This window comes from Molothrus aeneus, chromosome 9 (assembly GCF_037042795.1).
Source record: "Molothrus aeneus isolate 106 chromosome 9, BPBGC_Maene_1.0, whole genome shotgun sequence".
NCBI lineage: Eukaryota > Metazoa > Chordata > Aves > Passeriformes > Icteridae > Molothrus > Molothrus aeneus.
In genome coordinates this window covers 16,543,717-16,557,263 of record NC_089654.1, presented here as the reverse complement: position 1 = coordinate 16,557,263, position 13,547 = coordinate 16,543,717, and the positions used below count along the sequence as shown (strand labels likewise).

Here is a 13,547-nt window from a genome sequence, read left to right as displayed (position 1 = left end):
GAATTTGACATGCTAGGAGCATTGTAGAGATGCTCCATGAAATCAGCCTGTGGCATAGGTGCTTCTAGGTGGTGAAAATACCAAGTGGAAATAGGCCATAATCACCTTCAGTCACTGCATGTGGGTATGAGAGGTCACATCACTTAAACGTGCTACGTGTCTGCATGGATAAATGTACCACATTAAAATGTGTTTTTATTCCCATCAGGTGTCTGTAGGTTCCGTTGTTCAGTTTGAGAAGGGAAACTTCTCCTTGTCAGCAGAAACAGAAGAAAAGTTTTTTCCTGAGAAAAATGAACATCTGCTACAGTGGGCCCAGAAGGAATATGGAGCAGTAACGTCTTTCACTGAACTTAAAATATCAAGAAACATCTACATTAAAGTAGGAGAAGGTAAACCAGAACAAAACCAACTGAATTCATAGACACTTTCAGATACTGAGAATATGTTGCTTATATTTCACTTATTTTAATTTTTAAACATATGAAAGGGGAAGCAGAGAAATAAGGGCAAGCCTAAAGACCAGACACTGGGTTTAGGAAACTTTTAATGAATTCTGGTGCCATAACTTCATGCTCATAAATGTGGATGCAATTGTTCAGACTCTTACAAGAGTCAAACTTTGCCTTTTAAACAGAATCAATTACTCATGGTGATTGTTTGGGTGCATTCATCTGAAGAAGTAGAGACCTTGAAGTAGGGGAAAATTTTTAGAAAGACCTGAGTTACATTTATTTTTTTTCATTATTTGCTTGTATAAGGATCAGGCTTCTTTGAGCACAGAATTATTGCTTTCCTCACCAAACTAAGTTACCTTAGTCTGTACTGACATATTTTCATCCCAAGGAGAAAGATTTCCTGTCCCTCTGAGCCACATGCCAGATTCTTCAGGTGGCCTAGTGCAGGTGAGAGAGGACTCCAGCTCCTTAGGGACTTCCCACAGGCCTGTACTGGGGTGGGGCTCAGGCTGTAGCTCCACAGCTGAGCAGTGTTGGCACAACATAACTGTGTGATCCTCTGCAGAAATATCTCTACAGAAACTCCCAAACAGCTGAACGAATTGGTTACAAGAAAGAAAAAACCAACAAAAAGCCTTCAGTGGACAAAACATTCTTTCCTAACCACATGTATCTGATAATTTGATTTCCTGACATAGGAGGTTTACCCCCCAAATTCAGAATATGCCTGAGTTAGTTTTATCCAAATCCTGCCAAATTTGTAGAGGATTCCCTTGTGTGGGGACTTTTTTTTTTTGGCTCTACTTGGCACCAGTTGTGGATTCTAATGCCAGAAAATCATTCAGAAATATATTTCTTACCTTATTAAAATGCTCTTGAAACATATACATGGGAGTAGTGGTCTCTGCATTGTGGAGAGAAATATTTAATTAGATACGTTGAAAAAGCCAGATAAAATTTTGTTTGTTGATTTGCATGTCTCCAGTCAAACCAGGAGGCTAAAGAGGAGAGTTTTGCATCATCTTTAAAATGCACTAAAACACAATTTAATTAGGAGCAAGTACACAAAATGGAGCTTGGCAGGCAACCAAAACAGACAGTTTCTGAGAAGGCTTCTACAAACCAGCTCAGCTGTAATTGTTTGATTTTGATTTAAATTCTTGGCAGAAGGGAATATGTGTGTATGTGGGGGGGTTATGCATGTGCTCAGGGGTGGGGACAGGGTCAGTTCTTGAACTGCAGAGTCGTGTGAGGAGTTCTGTGAAAACCACGTGGGATGTGCTCCTGGTTTGCTTCTCTGCAGAGTGAGCAATGGAATCACTGGATTTCACAAACCCCAGCATGCAGTGATGTACAATGTAGGCTTTTCATGCAAAACTTACACTCTCATGAGATTTAGGAAGGTACCCCAGCTGACAGTCTGTGAATCACTGCTGGAATTGCTCCTAATCTATAGGTGGCCACACAAAGCAGTTCCTTGCAATGTGACTGATACAGAATCTGATGGCTGTATTCATATAATTGTCTACATTTCAGCTTCACTGGAGTTAGACAAATCTGAATCTGGAAGATGTAACATTTTAGAAGTGTGGGCTGTAGCTGAATACAGAAAACAGAAAATGCAAGCCAAAGGACAGAAAGATCTGAAGAAGGCTGATCTTTCATAGAATAAAGCTGCTTCTGATACCATGGGTCTCTTAAGTCACTTTTGAAACTGCAAATGAAAGGCAGCTGAGAGCACTAGCAAACTGGATCAGGGCCAAGTGCATCTGAATCCTGTTGATTCTAAAGAGTGGCTGATCAAGTACTGCAGGGATGATGATCACAGCAAGAATTTTAAGAGGCCAGAATGGGGGTGTGGAGGAAGAGGACACAAGAAGTGGGGTTCTTGTTCTTGCCTTGGTTTGTGTAATGAAGGAGAGGGCAGAGAGACTGCTGTGATAATCACTGCCACATTCTAGAAAGCAGGACTGCTCATGGTGACAGTGCTCTTGGTACGTGTTTTACAGCAGAAGTCAGTTTAATTCCTCTTGGTTCAGTAAGACATGATTGACCAAGTCAGGAAGTCCTATCAGTTAGCTAAATGTTACCTAATGCATCCAGCATCGCCAGTAAATCCAGGGCAAATATGCTAGCCTGGAGGGACTCTAATTTCAACACATTTCTTAGCTAAATAAGAAAAAAAAAAAGCTTTAACAGTAGCTAAATTGGAAAATGTACAGTTTATTTACAGACAGTAACACTGTGCTTCTGTCCTGGCAGAAGCTGAAACATCAGTCCTGACTCTGAATTTATAGCCAGTACACACACCAGTGCACATATCCTGCATGCCATGCTTGCTTGGTTTAATGCTGGCACATGGTCCCATTGTGTCTGCTTAGCTCTGTGTCCTGCTGCAGGATGAGCACTGCCTAGAGTTTGCATCCTCCCTCCTGAGACCCCTGTAGGCCCTTCCCTGATCCCATTTCTATCCTGGCATTAAATGCTAGCCAAGGTTCTGATCTCTGTTGTGCTAAGGGCTAGCAAACTGTGAAATACACATAAATAAGCCCTACCATCAGGGTGCCCAAGGAAAATTCCAAACACCTTGCTTATGCCCAGATCAGATTTTGAAAGGCAAGCTCTGCTCGGATGGGATTTTTATTGCTGCATCCAACTGCTGCTGCCCAGGATGCCTGTCTTGGGAAGTGACACTTGATTAACAGTGCTCATTTGCACAAAAACCTCCTCAGGGTGATGTTAAGCTTGGATATTCAACTTCAGCCTGTAGAAGCTGTGGATGACACCTAATTTGTGCAGAACAGAGCAGACAGTGTCTGTCCTCATCAGTAAAACAGAAATGCTGCACACAGAAGGGACAGATTCTGGTGTGCAGTGCTGTGTGTCCATCCAGGCCACCTGGCACTCACTGAAGGAGGAGGTGGCTGCCGGCCACTGCTCACAGCTCTGCTGCCTTTGGCCAGCAGGGCCCCCTGGCACCCCAGCTGCTGGCCAGAGACCCTCTGCTGAGGGGGTTGCCTGCAAGCCCCATGTCTGATTCCCTGTTGGGAGTCTGGGGAGATTAGAGAGGCACACAATCCATAAACTGACTGTTTATTGGCTGGTTTGGTATGTTTTTAATTGATTGCAGACACCTGCAGTGCCTTTCCAAAGTATGTAGACAGCCCTGCAACTAACAAAGAGGAGGATGTGTAGTGAGCAAAGAAAGCTGAAAAGGATCCCCTTTTCTTTTCTGCTCCAGCCCAGTTTTAGTAACTGGTGTGGATGAGAGCAAATTCATTGTGGGGTGCATGTCAAGTAGCCCATGATAGAGTTGAAATCTGCTGCAGAGGAAAAGCTTGCTATCGAGTGGGGCCCAGGCTGGGGACTCTCTGTGCTTCTGGCATCAAGAGCAGCACTTCTGGAGAGCTCCAGAGACGCCTCATGGAAGTGCCAGGAGCAAGAACTGAGTTCTTTGCAATGGCAAATGATAGCACGTGTGGTACTTACCCACAAACTACTCCAGAACTGCTATTTTATGGCCTGAATCATGTTGTACAGCAGTTAAGAAGAAAATACCTAGTGTGTCTGTGTGTGTATATATATATATTTAAAAATTTAAGCTCAGCATAGAGCATTTGGGATCATTTTCCATTCTGTGCTGTTGTGGGAGGAGCTGACAGAACTGCAGCTGCATTCAAGGCTAATCTGGCAGGGCACACACCAGATGTTAGAGAAGTGCTTTGCCTGGGCAGTATGAATAGTCACAGCCTTATACAGCTTTAGTAACTTCTGCAGGGGACACAGCAGGGTTAATATTCAAAGGCTGCTTTGTGTAAGAGCAGGAGAAGAAACTCCCCTGATTGTTTCTGTAGAGACCAGGGTCACAGGAGTCTCTGGTCTTCCTGCAAAGTTGGGTAGCACACACAAATGCACTTCAGAGGTGACATTTCAGTTCTCATTTAGAGAGTGCATGGCCTCAGCACAGCTCATAAGAGTTTCTTCACAGTTTTGTGTTCACAATTCATGCTAGTTGATTTGATTTATTTTCTTTTGGTTTTTTGGGATTTTTTTGTATCTTGCTACTGACCTTAATAGGAAAAGTCTTTCTTGTACAGCAATGGTCAAAGACCCAGGCATGTGGAATTGTATTCTTACAGGACTTCAAGTACTTGAACATGGTACTTAGTCCTTCTATGTATTGTGACAATTCATATGTCAAGCTATCTCAGAAAGGCAAGGTGCTCCTGATTTTCAGTAGAAATAGTGTTTCTTGGGGTACAGTAGTAGAGGCTGTGCGTGAGAATTTTATATGAAGTGGCTATTTTTTATGGTTTGCATTTTACACTAGTGGCTCTTCACCCAGAGGGTGGCTGGGCACTGGAACAGGCTCCCCAGGGCAGTGGTCACAGCAGCAGCCTGGCAGAGTTTAAGAAGCCTTTGGACAATGCTCTCAGCCAGAGTGTGACTCCTGGGGATGGTCCTATGCAGGGCCAGGAGTTGGACTCGATGACCCTTGTGGATCTCAGCACATTCTGGGCTTCTGTAATGCTCATATTCAGCTTTTTTGTTAAAACCAAAAAAGAGATTGAATAGTTATGCTAGAATTTCATTATTTCAGCTGTGCATATTGTTATCAGATTTTCTTAATATCGACAGCTTAATATCATCATCGTTTTCTTGAAGCTTTTAATTTTCCACGTGCAAGAAAAATGCAATATTTGTTGCTTTCTAGACAATACTGACTCTGACTACACAATATATAGGAAATACATTAAGTAAGGAAATGGAAAGTACTTTCTGTAGTATTTAAAAAATGGTAAGTTTATAATAACAAGAATAAAACATTTTCCACAGGGAGAAGGAGTTGATTCCAAAAGTTATCTCAGAGTAAATTGCAATAGAAAGAAATTTTTTATAAAATGCAAAGAACATATGAAATGTATTTTATTGATTTTGAAAAGTTTTTCACATATTTTTCTTCAGAATTTTTTTCAAAATTCTCTTTACAGGGATTTTCTTTCATTAAGTGTTTAAATCCATAAATAATAACTGTTAGCAAGTTGATGTATTGGTGCAACAGTAATCTCCTTTTCAATATGATGATTTGTCATATGTGCTTATAATAGATGGTAGGGACACCTTTCATCAATACAGTGAACACTGAAGTTGATGAGGTATGTGCATACATCTAAGCTGACATCTGTATTTAAAGGTCCCTATGCTTTCTTTTTCTTTCCCCCTCCAGATCAAGTTTTTCCTCCCTCGTGCAACATAAAGAAGAATTTTCTCTCTTTAAATTACCTTGCGGGATACCTACAACCAAAACCAGCTGAGGGGTGCCTTATGTCTAACTTAGTCCAGGAAAGAGAAGTTCATATCATTGAACTAAGTACTCCAAATTCCAATCCTAACAGGTAAAGTATCATCTAAATAGACTGAAACTGTTTGAAGTAATAGCTAAAAACTTTACTTGTCTTACAAAAATCAATTGAAAGTAACCATTTCATCCTTAAAGAAAAGCTTGGGCTTTAATACTTTGCTTTAAATAGAAATTGGTTCTTCAGTATGTAAAGATTTTGAATTCTGCTTCATAATCAGGGTTTTTGTGGACAAGACTGCAAAGCAGAGCTTTTATGGACTGTGTACTGCTCCCCTTCTTGCTCAATCCCATTTTTCCAAGGATAAGGTGAATAAAAGAATATCAGTAAGGGCAGTATCTGACAGGGAAGTTTTAAGGTTAGACCACTGTATGAGGAGGTGAGACAGAGGTTTAAAGTAATCTTGAGTTGTCACAGGTAGGGATGACTGGCAGCAAGGTCTAGGACAGTGGCTCCCAAACAGTGTCCAGAGGCTGCAAGTGATCTGTGGTCTATGGTAAGTGTTCCACAGCTGCTCTGAAGATTCACAACAGTATTTTCTGTCAAGTTTCCAGTTGAGTTTAAGGGATAATTTGATAATTATGAGACATGTTAAGAGTTGACAGTGGTGCACTGACTAAAAAACTTGTTAACTGCTGGTTAGGAAAAGTAACTCTCTGTACACATTATGAGGATTTTCTAAATTGTAAAAAATACCTTTGGGAGGTAAGACATACAGAATACTCATCTTTTGCTGGTCTTTCCTAGATCTTAGTGGGAGAACATAAGTTTGCTTCAGATAGGAAGAGGTTTTCCAAGTATGACTAAGGGCCAGGTATGATTGCTAGAACAGAAATTTGCTATGAAACTTAGATGGTTACAATTTCATCAGAGATAAGGTAGAATTAAAATCCTGTCTGCTTACTGCATTCACTGGATATCTGGCATTGTCTGGTTCTGCTCCTCATGCAGCTGCATGTGAATGCATCCTATCCCTAATGAGAAATCCACACAGGGAGATGGAGGTGGGAGGAGGTGTTTTGTGAAAAGGATAATTCTCATTGCAAGATGTTGAACCCAGAGCCTGATAATTTTCTCGCATACTAACCTGGGGAGAGTAAGAAAGTGTTGAGGTGGAGTGGAGTGGGTAGTGTAGTGGGAGGTGGAGTTGGTAACCCCAAATGATGATGTAGCCCCATCCTGAACAGAATTGATGCTAAGCATTCTTCCAAGTCCCTTGTAGTGCTACACAATGACAGCCCTGGTTCCAAGATCTTGGCTTTGGGTGATAGCACAATAGGAATTTGCTTTTGAGATGATAACACTGCAAAAAGTTTAAATGTTTTGCTGTTAAAAGTAAATAAAAAAGTAAAAAAAAAAAAGTAGTAAGTTACTTTGTTCTTAGTTTTATGTGTTATCCACAGCTATCCTTATGAAGTTTAAATCCCCAAAGAAACATACAGAAGCTGAGCTGGGCATGTGTAAACTGCAGGAGATAGATCAGAGGTCCCAAGATATAAGAAGGCTCAGTGTAGAATATTAGTTGGAACCTATTACACGGAGATGAGCACGTTCTTGTAATGTATGGCCCCATAAGATGGTCTGGAAGTATAGGTTTTTCTGTTGAATTGGTATTTTGCGTGTTGAGATGTTATTGATGGTAAGAACCCATTTGCTCTACTTATTTTACTGTGATCTTGAAAATCTAGATAGTTTTCATCTATTTTCCAGCAAGCAGTAGGCTGGACATCTGGGTTTTTTTCTTTTTAGAGTAACTATATACCCAGAAGTAGTGGAAACTGAATACACTGCTTAATTCCTCAAAGCACGCAAGACCTTAAGCAAAGTCATTCCACAATTTAACTGTTTAGGCAGAGACACCCCCCAGTATAGTACTTGTGGTTTGGGTTGGGTTTTTTATGCATGTGTGTTAACCTGTTTGTCTTCTTTACTTTTTTTAAGGTATTATTTTAAGTTTTAATACAGTTATAGCCAGAGGGAACTGAAACAGTTATATTTAGGTACTGTCACAGTGAAATAAGAAAACTATGTTTACTTTAGAAAGCAACCTGCTAGTCATATAACTTACCTGCACTAAATAATAGGTGAATTGAGTAGCACACTTCCTGTAAATAAGAGACAGAAATGGTTTTTTTTCTGAAAAGTACTTGTTTCTATTGTTATGCAAAATCACTTAAGTGTATATTGAATAACAATCTGTTTTGCACATGTTGTGTTGCCCGGGATAATATCCAGCATTTTAATCAGCTGGCCAGACAGTGGAAACATGATGGATTGGAAGAAGGTTGATAGCTGAAAATTTCTGGCATTCTGTTCTAACTTTCTATTTTCCACTTACAGTGCTCTCCAGGTGGATATAATCGTGGACATTAAACCATCTCAGCCAGGCGCCAGGCTTGTCAGGGACGTGGTGCTTATCCTCAAGTGCAGAAAGTCTGTCAATTGGGTTATCAAATCTCATGATGTCCAGGGAAAGCTGGAAGTGATTGTAAGTTAAGGCACCTTTAGTTTTTGTGGGCTATCATAATGCAACAGTATAGAATCCATTTAAATGTGATATAGTGCTAGACCATGTTGATTTCTGAATGTTTTTTCTTAGCTGCTTCTTTTTAATAATTACTGCATTTTAAGGAGTAAATGCATAAACTTTTTATTGTCATTAACTTTCAATATATGGGCTATAAAACTGACCAACACATTGCAGAAGCCAGGTGGTTAGAACAAGGATTTAGTCTGTGTCTTTTTGATTTCTGTTGAAGCACCCTAAACACAGAGTAGGATGTTCATTTCTCTTTTTGCTGTTACTTTGGTGTATGGATCAACAGGTTCATGTCAGAAGTTGGAACGATGCCTTCAAGTGCAGAATAGATAACACTAGATATGCAGCACACACACACATCCCTTTAGAAGTGGAAACTCCTTTACTTCTGCTTGTGCTTGTAGTAGTATCTATCCCTTTCCCTGCCAGTAGTTCTGTCTCCAGTAGGTGTTTGGTCAAATTGACCTAACTCTCCTCAGACAGTAAAAAATAATTGTTTTTAAAGTTAAAACCAGGCTCTCTAAAGTTAAACTTCTTAAATTACTGGAGATGCTGATTCATGTTGATTTTTGGTACAGGCTTTGTGGCTTAACACACTTTCTACTAAGAAAATATGTGTTCCCTTGCTCTGAAATAAATATAATTGAACTGATCTTGCAGCCTATAAATTTGTGGCCTATTTCCATCTTAAGTGATCAGTTAAGAGCACATTGTACAGTTGAGCTGAATGTTTGCTCAGGACCACCCATGATCCTCACGATTAGCAATTTTTCAGCAATTCAGTTACATTTTCAAACTCCAGTTCTTGGTATTTATAGCAATTTTCCTTCGCTTAGTTGCTTTCTGCTTGTAATCTGTGCAGAGGAAATTCTGGCAGAATTCAAAGGCTAATTGATCTGAATCTCCCAAGAAAATAGATTGGTAAGGATTTCATAGTAGCTTTGGAGAGTGAAGGGAAATAAAGGAAAGCTAATTTTGGTGTTGCTCAGAAAATTTAATGGAAAAATTATCAGGGTGGATGATGAAGTTCCCTCTTGACCCCTGACACATATTTATCTTACAGACAGGAGAGGATGTTCTGGTCATTCTGTAGGTCTGAAATAGTCCTTAAAGAGAAAGGCCAAGTTTGGTTGCTGAGGATTACCACTCTTGTAAGCAGAATGATGAAAAACAATGCTTGACTTCAAAGTTTCATCCTAGGTGATGACATAAAATTCACCACTGTATATTTGGGCATATATGGATCTACTTTCACAGGATAGAGAATTGTGCTTTAGTTCACACCATGCTAGGAAACAGCTCACGTGGTGTATTTCATGTCCATAAAGCTGTCACTTTGTGGATGATCAATTTTAACAAGACAATTTCTACAGGTTTTTAAAATTTTTTAAATGCTGCACTTGAATATAGAAAAGCAAGACTGCTTAAAAAACTTTATTTTTAGAGTTCTTTTTTATTAATTATTGAAAATATAAGTAAAAAGTATAATTAAAAATAGTTTCTGTAATGAGTGGCAGAAAGTAATATTTTATTTAGATTAACAAAAAGAGAAAATAATACATTAAATATATACAGAAATGTCAGTATTTAAAAAACTTTGGATTCATGTTAGGATTTTGAGTAACTAGTTTACTACTTCATTTATATAGATTCTTCATTTTCTGAATATGTGTTCATTTTCCTTTATTTAGAGGGGGTAAGGGAGGGAACTAAACTCCCCCATGTCATTAAAAAGTCTGCAAATCCAGCATTTAGCATCTTTTCATATCTCTATTAAGCTGAATGCCTTTCCAAGCCCAAATTTAGACAATGCATAAAAACATTACTAAGCAATTAGGTAATGTTTCACAATGTTCTTTTTATTAGTTGAAGCAGTTCCATGCACTTCAATTTTCCTAACTTCTTGCCCTCACTACGAATTAGAATTGTCTTGAGGGGATTGGCAAGCTGAGAGGGGAAGGTTAGTGCTAAGCTGCCTCAAACCCAGTACTGTAAGTTACTGAGGTCCAAGTTCACAGACAAAAAATGAGAAAGATGTTTTAGGTCATACAGCTCATCTCCCAGCTTACTGTGTCTTTTGGAACTCTGCAAGGGGATGGACACAAACCCAAGGAAAATGGGAGTGCTTTAGGTAAAATCAATTGCATGTGATCTATGTGCAGTGCTTCCTTCTGGGCTGTGTTTAACTCCCGTGTGCAGTCCTTACATGCAGGGCTTGTGTGGTTCTCTGCTTGTACACTGCTGTTCATTGCTTCCTTTGCAGCTGGTGTCCCTCTGCAAAGCTGGGAGCTGTGCAGTGAAGTTCCAGAAAGAAAATAAGTTTGAGGGGCAAGGAGTGAGAGAGGTGCAATGCACAGAACAAACCCTTGAGGGTTTCAGGAGCTTGGAGGGACAGTTGTTTACCCAAGAACACCATTTCTGAAATGGTGTCTGTTCTGACAGACAGGTGGGGGCTCAGATGCCTGGTTTCACTCACTGTGTGTGAGGCAGGGCAGGGGAGTGAAGGGAGGTCTATTCCTGCCAGCCCTCGTTCTTGCTTTTGTTTCAGTGGGGCAATGCAAGACTGAACATTTACAGGCTCACTGTGGAGTGGAGGGGTGTAAACAAGCCCTGGAAATGCTCAGGTGCCAGCTAGGACAGTAAAGTTCTGAGATAATATTTGTTCAGCTGTCTTCTCATGACAGAAAAGTAAAGAGATGGAGCAAAGTTGGGTTAGCATAATAACTCCTACTAGTCAAAGCTGTGTGGTAATATGAAAATACATGATCAGTCGTGTCCAGATTTGCACCTTGTTGAAGATCAAAGATTAGTTGATCCCAAAGAGTCATGAGGCGCTAAAATTAGGATACCTGTTGCTCCATTTTTGTTTCTTATCTTCAGTGACCTTTGGTGAGCATTGATAACTGTTCTGGTAACAGTATCCTCAAACCAGGCACTCTGTACTTAAATTTATCTTTAACTTCAGTTGTGAAGCCCCAAGTGTTTAAAGGCTGCAGAACTGGGTCTTTAGGAAGAAAGGAGGGAGGGAGCTAAAGGGACATGATGCCATTCTATCAGGACTCTCTACATGCTTTATTCACTTCTTAGTTCAAAAACTCACTTTGATACTTTGATGTCAAGTAGGGAAGTACAGCTGAGCCCTCTGACCTGTGTAGCGTGTCCATAGGAGCACTAAGAGAGATCTCTCTAGTCAATCTTCTGGTGTTCCAGAGTGAAAGATTTAAGATTTGTTCACATTGAGGAAAAACCAGTGGGGATGAAAAGAAGATGCAGCCTATATGATGGAGAAGGTAATCAAGCATGGGAATGAAAGTGTTTGTGGAACATTCCATGGTATCAGCTGCATTAGAAAGTGCATTTCAATCACATTGCAGGAATGGCTGAAAAGTGGGTCATTGTGCCTTTGCTGCTGCATCTATGTTCAGCTTGTTCTGCAGCCGTTGATGTGATTGTTACAGTGATAATAGTAATGCTGTGACTGTAAGAATAAATGTATATGCATTTAGCTTTGGTGTGAATGAATAAATGTTAAAGATGCCAAGCTGCTGAATACATGTTTGTGTAATACGAGTGAATATTTTCAAACTGCCTCTCTAACAGTGAGAGATACTTGTTATATTCCTTTCACTTGCCCATTTGGACAAAAAAATTTGATATTTTACAAAACATTTACAGGAAAATGAAAATTAAGTGGTTGTGTGGCTCATTTATTTATTTAATAATTTAGCATGTTCATTCATAAGGTCAGCATGTGCATTTATGAGTTTGCTGTGTCAATGAATTTGTGTAAAATTTGTATTGTTAATTAATTTAAAAATCTTTTCATTTACAGAAAGTAAATATTGTTTTTTATGTAGTTTGGCCATGCATAAATGTGCATGCTCTCACTTACTGCCCTATTGAGTGTTTAGTTCAATTGTGTTTAACAGACTCTACTTTGGAGGAGGCACACAGCATTTCTAGGGTGAAGCTCATTTCAGACACAGCCTGTCCTTGGTGCCAGCTGACTTACAGCATTAGCTGCTATCAGCTCTACTTCATGAGCATGCTTTTTGCCTTTTTCAGTAATGCTCATTTGAACAAAGGTTTTCCTTTATCCAGCTTAAGTAATGCTCTAATCCAAGAAATTAGGAGACATTTGAAAATTCATTTGTCATCTTGAGTTCACTTCAGGTGTAATTTCAGATCAGTCTTGAAGAAAGTATGGCCTTACAAAAGGCTGTAAATATATCTCTGTCTCAGTTAGGGATGAACAGTTTCTGATTGCCTTGATTTGCTGTACTCCAGGCAGAGGCTGAGAGGAAGCAGGGAGTTCTTTTCCATCTGTGCAGCAGTTATGTGCTTAAGGTGGCAGGGTTTGCTTTATTTCCCAGGTGTCCTCAGGTTGCTGTTACTTAGTAGATTAAAGCAGAATAAAAAAACAGGGTTCAATCACTGTCACTCTTCCATTTTAAGTATCCTTTAGTGGTAAATCACAAACCAAGTTGTTCTTTATTTACAGACATCAAATAGTATTGGTTTTGGAAAAGAAACAGAACGATCCATGACTATGAGTAAATCAGTAATACCTGACCTTCCCTCATCACATGAGAGTTTGATCAAGTGGGCTTATGAGCATAATTACCGTCCAGTTATTTCCTACACGAAAGCACCTGTTGCTAACAGATTTCATCTGCAACTTGAAGATATAGGTAAGGTTGAAGATGAACTTTTAGCATATAGAAAAAGCATATCTTGTGTTTTTAGGAATACAATTACTTAAATGGTGTTTTCTCAGTTTTGAAGCTTTGGTTTTGGCTGTTGCACTTCTTTTACTGCTTGTCATCAAGAATGCTGGTAATATCTATGAATGATGGTTGCAAGTAATAATCTGTGGCTTTTTGATTAGAAAAGTCCAGGCAGAGTTGTGTTATTTCCTGAAATTTGGTGGAATTAAATGTTTATAGTTTATCCAATCCCCAAGACTTCATAGCTGATGGTACCCAGTGTTCACTGAAATAGATGTCAGCAACTGGATATCTTGTTAGTTGATAAATCCAGCTTTGATTTTTTTTTTTTAGTGTGTTTTTTCCAAAAGTATGTGCCTAGTGTTTCCTTGAGACGATTAAATAAACATTGCAACTGTTTACAGACATGAGTGGCTTACCAAAATGTCTGAGGAAACAGAATAAATACAACTATTGAAAAAAG

General features: G+C 39.4%; 1 protein-coding gene across 1 annotated transcript in view; it reads left to right on the top strand.

Moving 5' to 3' along the window:
• Positions 1-13,547, top strand: part of TGFBR3 (transforming growth factor beta receptor 3) — a 108,394-nt gene that overhangs the window by 70,999 nt on the left and 23,848 nt on the right. The window contains exons 5-8 of the mRNA XM_066555961.1: positions 209-392; positions 5,686-5,854; positions 8,159-8,306; positions 12,859-13,048. Coding sequence (XP_066412058.1) covers positions 209-392; positions 5,686-5,854; positions 8,159-8,306; positions 12,859-13,048 — 691 coding nt within the window. The remainder of the gene's footprint in view (positions 1-208; positions 393-5,685; positions 5,855-8,158; positions 8,307-12,858; positions 13,049-13,547) is intronic.